This window comes from Puntigrus tetrazona, chromosome 8 (genome assembly GCF_018831695.1).
Source record: "Puntigrus tetrazona isolate hp1 chromosome 8, ASM1883169v1, whole genome shotgun sequence".
In the NCBI taxonomy this organism is placed as follows: Eukaryota; Metazoa; Chordata; class Actinopteri; order Cypriniformes; family Cyprinidae; genus Puntigrus; species Puntigrus tetrazona.
In genome coordinates, this window is record NC_056706.1 from 17,877,899 (window position 1) to 17,895,398 (window position 17,500).

At 35.9% G+C, this 17,500-nt stretch overlaps 1 protein-coding gene across 3 annotated transcripts in view; it reads left to right on the plus strand.

Annotated features, from left to right (window-relative positions):
* Positions 1 to 17,500, plus strand: part of gfra2a (GDNF family receptor alpha 2a) — a 59,363-nt gene that overhangs the window by 21,931 nt on the left and 19,932 nt on the right. For all 3 annotated transcript variants that reach the window (XM_043247277.1, XM_043247278.1, XM_043247279.1), the window contains exon 4: positions 9,729 to 10,134. In XM_043247277.1, coding sequence (XP_043103212.1) covers positions 9,729 to 10,134 — 406 coding nt within the window. The remainder of the gene's footprint in view (positions 1 to 9,728; positions 10,135 to 17,500) is intronic.

A 17,500-nucleotide genomic window follows, 5' to 3' on the forward strand; every position in this document is an offset into this window, starting at 1 on the left:
TTGAAAGTGTTAACTGCTTCAGTCTGAAGCTAGCAATAAATGCACATTGTGATTTTATAGTCGCTGTTACTTTAATAAGAAATCTCTATAGCGGGATTAAAAAGAGATATTAAGATACATTGAGAAATTAAGTCAAATTACAAGAATGCAATTCATATTGTCACAAAACTCATTCACAATTGTGAATTTAATAATTGTGACTGTTGGGAAGATACATTGAGATGTAAAGTAATAATTAGTAGTACTTATTTATTTATTTATTATGATGAATTACTACTAAACGAATCAAATCAAGAGGCTAATTTTCAGTTGAATGTCCCATAATGCTTTGAATTATACGTATTTGTTGTGATCGATGTATACATTCCCTTGGCAAAGGCCAAAAAGTTCAGGAGCTCTGTGAGCTGCTCTTCACGTTGTGGTTCACGTTCTGTTCAGTTTGATAGATATCTGGCCGGGGTGAAAAATATTTGTCTGCGTGAAATATGACACAGCTTTTTATGACATGACATAAGACTCTCTTCATGGGTCATTTCAGGTGGCGATGAAGAGTCTATTAACAGGAGAATCTTCTCTCCAGCTTGTTCACTTTCTTTTTCATTTCTTTTGACAAATCCCTCAAGCCTGGCAAGCAGAAACACTTTCAAACTGAATCAGCCGCTAGAAAAAGAAAAGCAGATAAATAGAAGAACAGAAAAAAGTAGAATATAAATTAAATGAACCCTTTCAGGAGCAGTGGTCTGTGGGAAATCGCCTATTCTTCTTCTTTCGGTACGCTTCTGCGTTTAAAACAAGAATCTTTCCATTTTGTGGAATTTTGTTTTTCTAAAGTTTGGTGCGCACAGTCTTTTGGAGCTTCTGAAAAATAAAATAAAATAGCTAAACTACTAGCGATGAAGATAAGATAAGAAAATATGGCATTTTTTAAAAAAGAGACATTCCGGCTTTGCATAACAACCACTGTGGATATATAAAAAATACCAAATCATATTTAAAAATGGTGGTAAGAATTCCACGTTCGATCAAAATTAGCATAGTCAGACATTTCACATTTTTTGCCACACACATTTGAAAGATATTTCAGTCAGTGCACAAAATATACCAAGAGACCACTTGAAAAATGCCTGTATAATCAAATCTAACATCATGGATTTTAGTTTGACGGTTTGCAACCCATTCAACCCCATTCAATTGAATGTTTGAACGAAATTCAGCGGCTGTGTCTGAAAGCTGCAAAATAGCTGAAAAGAGATTATGGTGGCATGAGACCATAATCTCTGCGGGTACAGAATAACACAGTCGTGCAGTTTTATTATACTGATAGTGGCTCCTAGATTTACACTAGCTCTTGATCAAATCTTCTGTGCCAATAAAACATTTGGACTGACAGGTTGAACGATGGTGGTCTCTTTCATAACCGTTCCTTGCATTTAGCATTTCCGCGTAGTGTTTATTCGCTGCTCGGTGCTATAATGGAGGTCCACTCTTATAGTCACTCCCAACCATTACTGTCACGACAGGCCGAAGAAGAAGGTAATAATAGTGCGAGTAATAAAAGCGAGATTTTATGAGCTTTCTGCTTATATTCAGAACATGCAGTGCACACGTGCAAACAAATACACACCCATATAAGTGTGTAAAGGGAATCGGGGCAATGCATGAGCGAGATTGATGATTTTATGATAATAAACTTTACTTTGTGCATAATGGAAAACGTAAACAAAGAAAATTTAAATATTTCTGTTTGTTGATTGGATATTTTATGAAATTTACATGTTAAATACACCTTGTAATATTTGGTATTCACTTTTTTCCTATCGCCCCAAGCATTTTTCTATTCTGAGTTCAGCATTGGAAATGATTGGGTTTATTTGCCAGGCTAAGTCCTTGGGGGAGATGAAGCGATAGCTTCACGCAGTGATGCTCTGAGACAGCATGCGGAGCCAATGATAGCACTGAGTTCCTCACACCTGGCAGTTGAAGCTTTCTAGAGATTTCTGGCTCAAATTAGAAAAGACTATATGTTCGGTTCCTGTAACTCAAATGTTGGCTATCCAGCTTACAAAATGTCGATGTTAAATTCAGTTTATTTTTATTTTTTTTCTCTTTGAATTACTAGTAGGGAGACAACTATGTCTGTAGGTATGCATGCATGCATGTATGTATTCATTTAGGAACCATCAGTGATGTCAGTGAAAATATCTGATCAGATTAAAATCACGTTTTGAGAAATAGTGAAATTTTTTGTAAATATAATAATAATTCATTACAAGCATTGCAACAATTTTATTGCCATACAAATCATATTAATTCATTTTAATATTAGTGCAATTAATTAATAATTAATAATTAGTGCATTTTTCTCTATGTATACATTTATATTAAACAAACAGTAATACTGTAAAAAAAAGAAACAAACAATATTACAGTTTTTGCTGTATTTTTGAACAAATAAAGGTAGCCTTTGTGAGCAAAGGATACTTCTTTCAAAATATTTTATAAACGGTATACTATATATTAAGGGGGTTCGATTGTTACAAAATTGACTTTTACATGGAGTTCTTGATTACCATATTTAATGTATATTTAAATAATACATTTATTAACTAAAAGTCAACATTTTGATGACCTTCTAAAAAAAGTGAAGAAATTTGTATTTCACTTCTAATTTTCAATCTTGCAGCATGCATATTGCAAAAGAACATTACGTTTTATGAGAGCACGAGCATTCTGACAAACTTGCGAAAAACTGTAAAGATTTTTACAAGTTCAAGCGTAAAACATAACCTTCAGCCACACAGACCAATTCCCTCTTTCTCGCCCCCTTCGTTCCCTTCAAAGGATAACACACCCAGTGCAACCTTAGTTCAAGACATTGTTATCTTCTCTCTTCTTCCTATTACCTTACGCATATATTGTTTCTTTTCCCTTTACTGCTGGCTATATTAACTGTAAAAGCACATTTGAAATTCATACTTCACTGTTGCCTTTTGTGCCCCTTCAAGGGAGAAATGTAATGAGACTTTGTTTACCATGTGGCATCCCTGTCAATAGGGAATGAGATATGGTCAGCGTTATACAAACAAGCCTGGGTCATAGCCGATGATTATTAAACCCACAACAAGACGGTGGCTTTGCGGTCCATGCTGATGGCTGAAGTTTGAAAGCAAACAGGTTTTGGACTTCAGAAGTGTCCACACAGAATCAGACGAGTCGCGTAATGAGAAATAACGTTTCCCTAGATGTTTAGGGATGAAAGAATCATTACTGGGACTTCCAGCGGTCAAAACCTCCATGCCAATGAACACAAAAAACAAGACGTTTAACTGAAACTCACTGCAAAAACAACTCATTCTGTACTTCTGCAACAGATAAATCCATTTGAATGCGCAACCTCCTACGTTTGTACCTCAACAAAATCACATTTGTGAACAGTTTTCTAATTGAGTCGGTGTACTCGGTTACACGTGATATGCATTGCGTTAAAAAGCTCCGGTTAAAATCCTGTGAAACTGTGGTTCAACAAAACAGCTCAAATCCACACAAGGAAGGTAAAATAGCATCGCTGCATCAGTGAATACGTTTTTATGTTACTACTGCATTTTTTGATATATAGTAGGTTGGTAGGTTTAGGTTTGGTTTAGTGGATATTTACAACACGATAGAGCATTCATCTTTTATCAACTTCTTCATTGAACTCATATTCAGCATGAAGCAATGATTTGAAGTTTTTAATGACAAATTGTTTATTACAAACAGGCAAATTCAACAAGCACCAGAAGATTTCTCAGTGGGCCTGTCTCTTTTTTTTCTGGCCACTAGGGTAGAAATGTGGATGTTGTCTTGATTTTGCTGAGTTTGATGTCTTCCTAGGTCAACATTTTTGTTAACCCTGGAACAACATTTTAATCCAAAAATGTAGTCTTGACCATATCCTAAATCAAACCTTTACTTTTACTTTATGTATAAGCACCAAACACTGATCGTGAACTTCACAAAAGCTATAAACCGATTCTTCAAACCTGATTTGAAAAAATCAACCAAGATGTTGCTCAAGGAGCATGTATAACTTGATAAAATCAGTTTTTAATTTCAATCAAAATTTAAGCCACAGCTAAGAATGCTAAGAAATGCTATACCGACTGATAGACCTTCAGTTGTTATGCTTTTAAATTTCTTGCCATTTATATGCATGTCATTTCACAGTATTTTCACCTCTAAAATTATTACACTACTTGAATTGTGCAGTCACAGTTAAATAATAGTATATTTTACTATGACATTTTTTTGCATTACAATTCTTTTTAGAATAATTGTACATAAATATTTAAGAAAAACAAATGCGATGATTTCTGAGAACTTTTGCAGACAAATATTTTGAGCTTCACTTATTCAGTCCCTTACTTTCTTAAAAAATTAAAAAAAATAAAAATCACAGTTGGACCATATTTCACATTTCTGAAGTTAATTGGCATCCCTAATGATGGCGTAGGCTAATTATCTGTCGAACTCCGGAACCTTGCTCAAAAAAAAAAAGTCAGTTGTTGGAGATATGCTAGCAAAAATAGAACGGCTATAGAGAATACTATAGAGAACAATGTACTATTGTAAAGAACACAGTGAGGTTTTAATTACATTATTTGAATATAGTCAGTCGTGAACTTAAGTGTGCAGGTCTGGCATGAACCCCGCTCTGACACAACACACATCTTGTGGTTATTCACATTGCATGTGAATTACTGTGATATTTATTGTGATATCAGCGGTTTGTTAGCAGTCAGCATCGATTAGAGCCCACATAGAATATCAAGATGTTATGCTAAATGTATTGCATGCCAAATGTATCCAAATCTGTTCCGATGAATAAACTAACTCTTCTACATCTTTTAATCTGAACTGTTCCTTTAAATGCCCTGACTAATGTTAAATAACTGGACCTTATTATAAAGTGCTAATTCTAAATTCCTCAGGTCAAAAAGATAGTAGGAAATTGTGGTAAAAAAGCATATTATGAGTTTTTTTGTTGCAGAATTGTTTTACTAATATTATAAGCGAACCTCAGGGACTCGCTGGTTTGGATCTCTCTTTCTATCGCTTCTTTACTCTCTTTCTATCTCTCTCTCTCTCTCCCAATAAGTGTTATAATAGAAGGAGATAATGAGTAATGAGAAGTAAAGAAAGGCTTCCCATTCTCCTTGCAGCAACAGTAGAAGCTAAAGACTTTCTAACGAGCTCACGCACCTCGGAGGAGATTACATCTAAACTGTGGCACTTCTCCTAATTGCAATCAGCACAGGCAGTGCCAAGAGCTGTGAATAACCCAGACTGAACCTGCTGTCCCTTCAGCCGTCCATTACACAAAACAGCATATTATCCGCACATTATATGCCTGTGAGTGATAAGGATACACTATAAAAACTTTAAAAGATTAATGGAGTTTGTTTTACTGACTAAAATACTATTTTAGTCTTTCTGCTTTGAGATGTCATGTTTGATTTGATGGGTTACTTGACTTATTTTTTTTATTTAAAGTTCTTTTAAAGTAAATCTTAGCAGATATATATGCTTAGCACATTAAATAAACCCACATGCCTTAAAAAAAAAAAAAATCAAACCGTATTGGATATATACGAACTGCAGGTTAGTATTGGTCACAATTTGTTTTACAGGCTGTGCCCCATCCAGAGTTCTTGCTGAGAGGAAGAAAAGAAAGAAAAACACAACAAATCCGGTTTATTCCTTTTCACTGTTTGTTTATCTGACTGTGGAATATTTTGTGACTCAAATGGTCCTCTGCAGATATCCAGAACGGGTTTATGGTTCCCTGTTTCTCTCAGATAAAATTCAGGGTGTTATTTGATTTGAATTTAAGAAACCTTTTCGTTGAATTCCCACTCGCACCACTTTTGTTTTGAACTTTGGGCCACTGCGCATTCCTGTCTATGAAATGTTGCAGTTTATCTGAACACATCCCTGTGTTTGGTCCTGTTTGCTTCTGCTGGTTCCTATTCCTTCTTTAACCAAGCAAATGTTTGTGCATGCAGAGAGCAGGCTGTGCTGCAGCATCCTCTGACCTCCAGACGCTGGACGTTTTTTTTTTTATGTACATTCTCACCAACCAATTTCATACCTCATTTACGGCTTCTTCCTCCACTGTGAGACACACCTAAAATTGCTCTCTTACAACACACACACACACAGGCTCGTGCAGGACAAGAGACCTCAAAGAATCAAATTTAGAAACACTCTAAAACCACACAGTATTTTTAGATCCGGGTAACCTTTGCTCGCCATGCATTCAGATCGTTGCAAATGGCTTTTGTTGACTGAGAGCAAGAACTTTTAAAGGGTTAATATTATTATGGAGACGAAAGATTGCACCAGTTAGAGGATACTTTTACAACGTTATGCCCTGTAAATAGCCACAGATTGCATTGCAAAATAATGTTTTTAGTTGATATTTTTATTGTGGTGTTTTCTGGAAAAAAAAAAAAAAAAAAAAAGAACTCTATTAAGCAAAATTTACTTTTACATTTGAACGTAAATGTGACGTAAAGCCTCAGAACAAGCCAATCACAAAATTCGTAACATGTAACGTCACATTTTACAAGCCCCGCCCACATCTGTTGACATGCACTGTCCTATTGTACATTTATCATTTACATAAAATCGTGTGTATTTGACAGTTTAATTGCAATAAGTGACGAAAGAGACCACTAAGTGCGTTTAGCTCTCATGTGCCATGTGGTAACTGCTTTCTGTGAACATGCATCGGATGTTTGCGCTCAGAAAACTGCATATGTTTAAACTAATATGGCTTAAAAACACAATTTCAGTGCGATAGACCTGATAATCTACACTAAACAGATTTTTAGGAGACCGTCTGAGGTACAAGCTGTAAAGGCACAGTCCTATCCTGGAAAAGAGGGCGGGGGAAAAGCAGCTAATTTGCATTTAAAGAGACAGTATGTTCCTGCCTCCACTCAAAATTATGTAATAATAATTATGTTTTGAGTTGAAAGTTGACAGACACATTTTGGGGTCACCTGAGACTTATTACATCTTGTAAATAGGGACATAATAGATGCACATATACACATATTGCTGTTACTAGTGAAGTATTTGTTGGCAGTTGTATTTTCAAATTTCTTTCAAATTGAGTGACAATCAGTAGATGTACTGTTGTAGTTTTTGGTCCTCTGGGAGAGAAACTTTTTAAGCGCAAAAAAGCTCAGGGAGTGAGGTTTACCAGGAAGAGAGGCTTCACTTGCTCTGAACTGTATTGATTGCTTGGAGGAGTCCCTCCTGTATTTAACTGTAGCGATACTTGCGCTCGGAGGCAATCTGTGTTATTTCACTATAAAATATCTGACAGATCCTTTTATTTGCATCGAGCAGGGATCCCGAAGGTGAAATCAGTCCAGATCTGCATAAAGTATATAAATCTGTAACACAGATGAGGCCTGTCTTTAATGAGGAAGGATGTGTTTGATGTAAATGTAAATTTCCATGTCTTATTAATGATAAGGATCTGAACATGCGTTATTAATCATTACTTTGTAAATACACGACCTCTGAGCAATGATGTCTTCTCTGAAACCAAGATAACCCCTACAAACATCAAGATAGTTATTAATATCAATCAGTCTCAAAATATCTTCAAAGGACTTCATAAAAATCCCTAATGTTTTTCTGAGTCCTTAGCTGCCATAACACAAGGTAATTTATATGCCTACTCCCTTTTTATTTACATAAATATTATATTTCCACTCATTTAGAGTAAACAGTTTCGACATTTAGATCATTAGCACTTTATTCATAAGTAACAAAAACCCGTTCGGAATGAAATTCATCTTTTAGTCTCCACAAGGGGTCTGATAAACCATCTGTTCTCAAAGTTATACCAACACCCACTGGGTTTTATTAGTTTCTCTCGCTCCCTCTCTCTCTCCAATCACCAGAGCAGCCGTCAAGGCTGGAGACGCCATTAGGGCAACATATCAATGCCGACCTTCATACACTTTTAGAGGTCCAGAACTTCCCCACAGTCTCCAGCTGATAGTTCCCCAATCCCCCGAATGCTTCATTCAGCTGCCTTCAACGCAACACTTACAGACGATGCACAGCTGGATACATGCCCTTGTTTCCCATTTCCTACTTTTTCTTTATCTTGAATGTGTTTATCAGTCATTTGCACTGTACACTATTACAGTACATATATACAGACACCACTCGAGGGATCGGTAATGCTAAGGTTTCAGTAGGGTTTTAGATAATACATTGAAACATCTTTCACTTTTAGCAAGGGTACAGCTAATGATTCATAGCCATTCTTTTTTGTCAGGACCTCGTTTTTAGAAAGGTCGGGATTACATGGGATTATCCACAGCAAAAGTGCTGTGCCCATGCAAACTCAGGATGAATTTGCACAACTTTGAGCCAGAGGGATTTTGAGTGCAATTATGTATTTTTTTTGACAAATCAGCATATTAGAAAGATTTTTAAATAACACCATAAAAACCGTAATACTGCTAAATATTATTATGTTTAGAAAAAAAAAACTGTTTGCTATTTTAATATACTTTATAAAATTAATTTGATTCATTTATTTTAATATTAAAAAGCATTTTTGCTGCTTGTTATTTTTGTGGAAACTGATATACATGCACAGAAAATGGAATAAGATTAAAATAAAATCATTTATTTTGACAAAGATTCATAAAAAATTAAAAAATAAAAGGATGTAAATGCAATTATAATGTTTAAAAAATGTCATATTTCAAATAAATTCTATCCTTTTAACTTGAATAAATGTAAAAAACAAAAATTGTCATTGATAATAAAAACTGTTAAATGAAATTGTAAATATATATTTTAAAATAATATAATATTATAATAATACAGTTTTAGAAATAAATGCAGCATTGTTGAGCATAAAAGACTTCTTTAAAAAGCAATGATAAAAAATTATTTGTGTGTTCAGTTGTGCATGTTTATGTGGTTTATGAGGACACAAATTTATATAATAACATGGGTATGACATAGGTATTAAAACATAGGTGATTTATGAGGATACTTTTGGTGTCCCCAGAATTCAAACGGGTTATAAATCATACAGAATTGCTATTGGAAAATCTAGAAATTCACAAAGTAGGTTTAGGTGCAAGGTGACGAAATATGGCTTGTACAGTATAAAAAGCATTATACCTATGGAGAGTCCCCGTAAACCACATAAACCAACTTGCGTGTGTGTGAGTGACCTACTTTATAAGGGGCCAGTGAATACAATGTAGTGTGTATTCAGGTTTCAGCCTAGCTGCCCTACATTATGAGGACATCCAGCTGTCCCATAATTCAAACCGCTAAACAAACACTTTTTATTATTAAAAATGTATAAATGTTTCTGGTGGATAGAAATATAATTTTCTCAGTATTGAAAAACAGTACGCTTATGGAAACTCATCATAGTTGTACGTGTACCAACATCTGTGTATGTGTGTGTGTGTGTGTGTGTATTCTGAAAGTGTCCCAAACGGCACACTGACTTGGAAACAGATCTAAAGAGTTCATTGTTGTGCTGGAGTTGTCCTATTCATCTGTCAAGGAGTGTACAGTATGTGGGACAGTGCGGCTCATGGTCTCTTTTTTTCCTATGCACACCCACTCTCAATTCCCCTCTCGCTCTCTTTATATCATTCACTTATCTATTCCTGCTTTCCCTCTCGTAGGCATACACTCTGGCACAAGTAAAGGCCAGCCACACTGCTCAGATCCCAGCCGCCCATGCAACCCCTGTCTGGATGCCACCAAAGCCTGCAACCTGAATGAAAACTGCAAGCGTCAGCGCTCCAACTACATCGCCACCTGCACCCGCGCGCAGACCCAGGGTCAGCAGTCCTCGCAGCCTCAGTCGCAGGACAGCTGCAATAGAAAGCGCTGCCACAAGGCCTTGCGTCAGTTCTTCGAGCGCGTTGACACACAATACAGCTACGGGCTGCTCTTCTGCTCCTGTAAGGACCAGGCCTGTGCTGAGAGGAGGAGACAGACCATTGTGCCCTCCTGCTCCTATCAGGACAAGACCAAACCCAACTGTCTTCAGCTGCGCGGCACTTGCCGCCTCGACGTGCACTGCAGGTGAGAGAGTCGATGCGTTTCACGGTGAATTAAATTGACATTTATCCATTTGCCAGACGCTTCTTTTTCATCTAAAACCACTTACCATAGCGGTTCATCTTAAGAAGACCGTACCATAAGTTTCAGTTTCCATAAATCGGTAAATCTTGAATCTTTATTTATAATCATGGCTTTCCCACAAAGTCGCCATGGAACAGCGACCACAAACTTATTACAGAGAACATTCCCTTGGATCTGGGGTTATAGGGATAGTTCATCCAAAAATGATTCTCTTTTCTTTATGTATTTATTTTAAATGTCATTCCAAATCCGAATGACCTTTTAGTTTTTCTTCTGTAAACCACAAAAAGAGACAATTTTAATAATGCGCTGGTCGTTCCTTTACGTTCATTTACAATGAACGGGGATTGACGCTTTTAAGAAAGAAAGAATCATCATAAAAGTTGACATTTACAGTATTAAAAATGTACATTGAAAATAATATATATTTGACAGTAACTGCTAGTGCATTACATACAAACATTACGAACAGTTACATAGAAATGGTTAGAAACACATTAAATAAAAACATGACATTGGAAAGCAGAACACCTGAAATAATCTGTTTTATTTATGCTGAAAAACACGTTACAGTGTAGTCCATGCAACTTATGCCATATTTGATCGATGTCTTTATAGATATATTTTATAAGCGTTACCAGTCATCATTCACCAAAAATCTCATAAAAAGAAAAGATTTCATATGACTTTGTTAGATGGCTTATAAAGTTTGTGCTCTTTTTTTTTTTTGCAACTTGAAAGCTCCAGGTCTCTTTCTTTCAAACTTCAAAAGGACACAAAAGCACAATAAAATATTATAAAAAATCAACCTCTGTTCTTCACATAAAACAGCTGTATTGACTTTAGAGGATTTGGAGTAAAGACACTTTAGAGATATCCCCAGTTCTTATTCACTTAAAAAGATTGTCCACTATATTCTGCAAAAAAAAAAAGAAATGCTCTTTTAGGTTTGAAGGAAGAAAGAAAATCATATGGGTGTGGAAGGTCTTTTTGGATGAACTGTTTCTTCAAGTGCTTCGCTCAGGGGCTTTAGTAGTAATGTGCAATTGTGCTCGAGGGGTCCGGTGGTGTTGGATCATGGCTCACTCTTTGCTGAACCAGCAACCTTTTAGTTAACTGCTCTGGACCTTAACAACTACAACACCCCAGAAAACAGACACTACATTTGAATACCTGTTAAATTGAATGTAATGTTTATATTTGATGTTTGCTTAAGCATACCTTGCACTCATTTTCTCTTTAATTTTAAGGTTATACACGATGCATTTAATGCTGCTTTGAAATTAAAGCCTGCTCTTTCCCTCCACAATATTCTATTAATGCCTTGAGCCTTTGCCAGGAAAGTAATTGCAGACATTTTAAGAACCTTCTATTAGAAACAGAAGAGACTTTCTGCTTAATTGACAAGACAGTGTTCAATTAGGCTGAACCGAACATTAGTACATCACTTTTACTGTGTTTCCCTGTGATTTAACAGCCAGCCATTTTATTAACGCAAGCGTATCCACTACCACTTACCAGTGGACCATAGCTGGATTACTCTGTCAATACCTGTCAGGAAATCAGGCCCACACGAATTATTATAGTTATGTGTGTATACTCTTATTTTAACATTTTCATTTAATACTTATTTTAGTTGTAGAATTAGGATGGCCATCGTTTGGAAATATTATGTGAGATATAAAATCAGAAAAATAAATAAATCTTGGAATTCCAATTATATGATTCAAATTTTAGATATTTTTTTTTGATTCCAGAATTTGCAATTGCAAGTTTATATATCACAGTTGTTTTAGAGTTTAAATCGGAGAAGTAAAAGAAAATAAGGTATAAAATTGCAAGAAAAAAATAACTAAAACACATAAAAACCTTACTAATATGCATACAAGTATCCATCAAAATGAATTTTGTTTATATATATATATATATATATATATATATATATATATATATATATACTAATATGCATACAAGTATCCATCAAAATGAATTTTGTTTATATATATATATATATATATATATATATATATATATATATATATATATATATATATATAATTCTTTTTATTTTTATGCATTTTAATTAGTTTTGAAGTCATAAAAATGTATGTTAATTTAAATGCGTTTTGTTGAACATTTGGGGCTGAAACACCAAAGGAACAGAAGCCTGATCATTCACAAACCTGAAATGGTCATGCATATTATATGCAAATTACAGAAGCAGCGTCGAACACAGATTTGCTTTTAGTCTACAGATACCGTGAAGCATCCCGACACTTAATCCGTGGCTATGCTGGGAGATGTGGGTAGACGAGCAGTTATCTGTCATTTTCGGCTCTGTAGCAGAAATAGCCACATACACGCAGCTGATATGTCAGAATATTGCATTTCAAAGAAAACTATTCATTCGAATTGATACACGTTAACGTCTTTGAAATCCTGAGACAATGTGGTCTTGTTAACATGGCCTTTGGTAGTAATGCGCATTTAGCAGTTACTGATAGGTTCATTGAACACATATGCATAAGCAAATAATCGCTGGACCGTTAATAGAGACCAATTACACGAATACTCCCTCGAACGATTGAAAATAAATAATCACGCAAGGACAAACATGCACACATTTCTTATAGGAAAGAACACGCTGTTCCTGTTGTTTCTTTAAATATAAGTGGATGCATAGTTCAAGTGCTCGATCTGGGAATCATGTTTCTCGGCTGATTTTTGACTTTGAAGCGGTATGAAAGCACTTTGAAGGAGAGATCAGAGATGTAAGTAACAGGAGATATGAAACGGCATTAATGAGGAAATTTAAGAGGACCGATTGGTTCTTGTGTGGTATAATGTTCTATGTTAAGCATTAGGGTTTTTGGTAATGAAGCTCTTCTGCGCCCGATGTATGCGAGCAGTCATATAGTCCGCATGTTTGTGTGGTTGCAAAGGATGGACATAAATCTCTCCTTTGCTCTCTGTGGAGGCACGTCTGTGGAGGTGTTGACGTGGGTGTGTGTTTATGTGAAATAGAAAGACAGATAATGTGGGCGAAAAGGCATCTCTTCCCTCTGATGACTGCTTCGCGGTAAAGATCGATCAATCGCAGGACTTACTTTTTCACACTGCCGTGCAAACCGATAGCACTGCTAACTAAGCGTTTAAATGTTAATTACAGTGTAAAAAAATGTCAGGATTTTATGTCATAAATTAATCTTTACGTGGTGCATCATGGGATAAGAGGGTAAATAGCTGGGCTCTGTCACCATTGTGGTAATTAGGGTTGTATACTATAATATAAATACAGTGCTGACGTTATATACCGAACATATATGCTACTATACAATAATTTTGGTGACAATATATATGTGTGACTTTCATAACGTTACAAAAGATTTCTATTTTAAATGAAAGCTATCCTCTTAAACGTTCTGTTCATCAAAGAATCCAGAAATTAAATGTAGTAGACAAAGGAGACTGGAATAAATGTTCCTGAAATCAAAATCAGCTTTGCCATCACAGGGATGAATTACATTTTCAAATATATTTGAATAAAAAAAATTAATTAAATGTAATAATATTTAATTTATCCAAAGTGTCTTATTGCATTAAAATGTGCCACAGCATTTACCACAATTTAATATAGTCACATCGTTATTTACTTAATATTACTTTACATTTAAATTTACTTTACATTATTTACTAATAATAAGCAGCAATTGAGCTCAATGCTTAACATTCAGATACTTGTCTAGTGCTTGCTGTAGCAGTGTGCTTGAAAAACTCCCCACCTTCTCCAGCTCCACCTGCACAGATACGCTCAAAGGTAATATCATGGTAAATATGGGATTGTTTCAGATGTTGTAGCAGCAGAATTTTCCATGGATGTATTGGCTGAAGCTTTGGTACTTGCTCTGCCATGGAAGCATTGCAGATCTATTCTGCCAAGACCCACATTAACATTGCCATGTAAGTTATCATGCTAAATTCTTTGAGAGTTGCCATGACAGAAATATGTTTTATAACCTCATGCATTCCCCGGAAATCAAACGCACATCTCACAATTTGAGACAGAAATGCTCACACGTTTCCTTGTCTGTAAAACTATACCGCGAAAAAAACTAGCAGCCAGGACTGTTCTGGAATATCACAATAATATTTTACAGAGTAGCCTCTGCATTTGTGCGTTTCATATTTTTCCATTTTTATCACTTCGCCCATCTTGAGTGACAGATCTCTGTTTGGACTGGCGTTATTAAACATGAATGTCACAGTCAGCTTAATACAGTGCTTCAACTGTACCGGGCCGACTAACAATAAGCCTGCCTTCCCATCCATCTCTACAATCCCCATCCGTCCTCGCCTCATGGCTTGAATCCATTGCAGTGGAAATTGGCCTCATATCATCTCTCATTGGCCGCGGCTGCGGTCGGAGCTGTGAGGGATGGCATTGTCTGAGCAGAGGAATACATGATGAACTGGGTAATGAATGACACTGCGGCCTCATACAGGGCTTGACTATTTAAAGCCACAGGAGGCTCCACGACCTCACTGATTCAACACTGTTTGAGCCAATCTCAATAGCCTTATTCACTGTCAGCATCTCATCCCGTTCAAATGTCACTAGAGGTCACAGTGGCTTTGGGCCATGGCAAGGAGCATCAGCGATGTATGTACATTGTGTTAGGGTGACATGAGTTTGAATCTGGTTTCTGGTTTCATTCCTCTTTCTCCTTCCCCTCATTTTCTTTCTTCTCCCAGGGCTTAATTTGTGTCGGAAAAAGCCAGATCTGGATTTTAGTTGGTTCCGCTCCCCTTCATATGCCTCTGAAAGAATCTTAATTAATCCTACAATGTTCAATGAAAAATTATGTACACTATATGTTTTTTTTTTTCAAGAATTTGCAATTTTTTTTTAAGTGAGTAGTTTTAAAAGAGCACTTTTTATTATGCTTATGCAGTATATTTAACACAAAAACATGAAAAACAAATCAAAATCAACCAAATCAGTTAAATGGCATGACATGTCTTTCCACTCTTTTTGAGAGTCTATTCTCTTGCTTTCATATAGCATGTTGAGCTTGAGTTGACTGCCCCTAACCATGCCCTATTTATGTCAGTATGACACAACAAATTAATTCATTTGCTTTTTTAGCCCAAATCCTAGTCCTGCTATTATCCATCTTATGTAATAGTTTCCACAGCAGAATAACTGAGCTTTATATATTTTATTCTATTATTTGGGGTTTCATTCTGAGCAGTTCAGCCGAGTGAAAGTTCATGGCGTATTTAATTTCCAGAGACCGAATAAGCAGCATTACTACTGATATGATTTGTTTACTAATTTCTAATGTTCGCATACTGACTCAACGCTGTGTTTTAGTGTTAGTCTCTGCAATATTCAGTGCAAGTTATCATGGTTTTATTAAAGGCAAAAGCGCCTAAATTTAAAGAGCTCGAGCATTTAAAGTAGCAGAAAACATAACTGCAAATTATATGTTGTCATCCGTTGGTGTGGACACTAATATAGAAATCGTTTTCTGTGTTAAAAGGCCTTTCGATTTAAATGCGAGGCTTTATGTATAAGGCATAAATGGAATTGCATATGAGATCATATTTGTCTTGTTGTTTGTACTGTGATTTTTGTGATTAATGTTATTATCTTCACGTATAATTCATAATGATAGCTTTTTAATAGATTTTTAAGTAGCAAAATGGTCATACATTTTAGACCAAATGATCTGTAAAGTAGTTATGCAGTCCTGTTTAAGAGAGAAAAGAGACAGCTAGTCATAACTGGTTTGAACTGGTCTAATCAGCCTCAGAGCTTTCCTTATAAAATATTAACACAAAATTTAAGTTGTATGTACATCTAATACTTTTTGAATGTAACTACTTTAAAAAAAAAAGATCAAATTGAATGTTCCGTTAACATAAAAGGTTTTAGAACATGTTCTTAGACCATATTGTTACCTATGATTGCAGATTGGTCTGTACCTTAAACCCCTCTAAAAGCGGCAAACGTTTTCCTTCAGATCAGATGTTTTAGTGTCTCCACTTCTGATGGATTCAGGGGTCAGTTTTCAGGATGATTGTTGTTGTAGCATCTGCTCTTTGCTGTTGTGATTGGAAGCATTTCAAACCTGCCATTTTCATTTCATGTTTAAATTTGTGTCTGTCGTGATGCTACACTGCTGACGGTCGTGACAAGCTGAATCAGACACCAATTGTGATATTGTTTTTATTTTTTTTAAGAATAAAGAATGTAGTTTAAGGATATCCGTCTAGCATCATTTGCACTGAGCCACTTGCTTGAATCACCCCCCCCAAATGCACGCAAAAATGTTGCGCTGCTCTGATTTATGGTACAGGAATGTTGTTTATCTGTTTTGATGGGGACTGGTGGGAGGCCAAATATAGGAGCAGTCAAAACCGGTTTGGAGCGTACAGCCCAGGCAAATAAAGCACAGACTGACAGGGTTAGTTATCGATCCCTCCACAATAGGAGCCGGGTCAGGGTTCTGCTGGAGAAGTATATGGATCTGACAGGCTTTCGTGCAGTAGGATGTGGTGTGTTTTCCAAATATGGGTAACATGCCAAATGAGCAGTCTGTCCCACTGCTGAGTTTATTTATCTTTGCACAGTAATGCCAGATGTGAGAGAAAAGCTTAAATATGCATGTTGCAGCAAGAGGTAAGCAGAGGTATCAACAAATGTTCAAAGTCAATTTTCTGTGTTGATCCTTGACACTCTAAAATGCCACAGTGACTCACAAATGAGCCGTGCACCAAATTGTAGAGAGGTGCCTGGATGCCTATTGTCTACATAAGGGAGTGTTTACTGAACATGCTTTCTTGTGTTTATAAATGTAGGATGCGGCACATAATAAGAACTTTCTTGTGTTCTTGAGACATTTTACATGACCCTTGTAACCATAGCATACTTTACAAAAGAAAATTATTTTTGTATAAGGAACGCAAAAATATACACACACTTATATTTACTCACTATATATAACACTGTACAGGTAAAATTAGAATTAATTATTTTGCTTGTGCTTTAGTATGCTAATCACCACATCAAAACAGTGTTGTTTTTACTTTGATTTGAATGTGCATCAACTATATAATCAACTTTTCACTGGCTTCTTATGCTGATTTATGTATGTGCTAAGCATATCACAATGCATCCTGCTGAAGTATGGGAAGATTTCTTGACCTGGCCAAGTGAAAATGGCTTTTATGTGGAGTGATAGGAAACCTAGACGACTAAATTGAATGTAGCCAGTCACATCAGTCTGAGTGTGGTGTACAG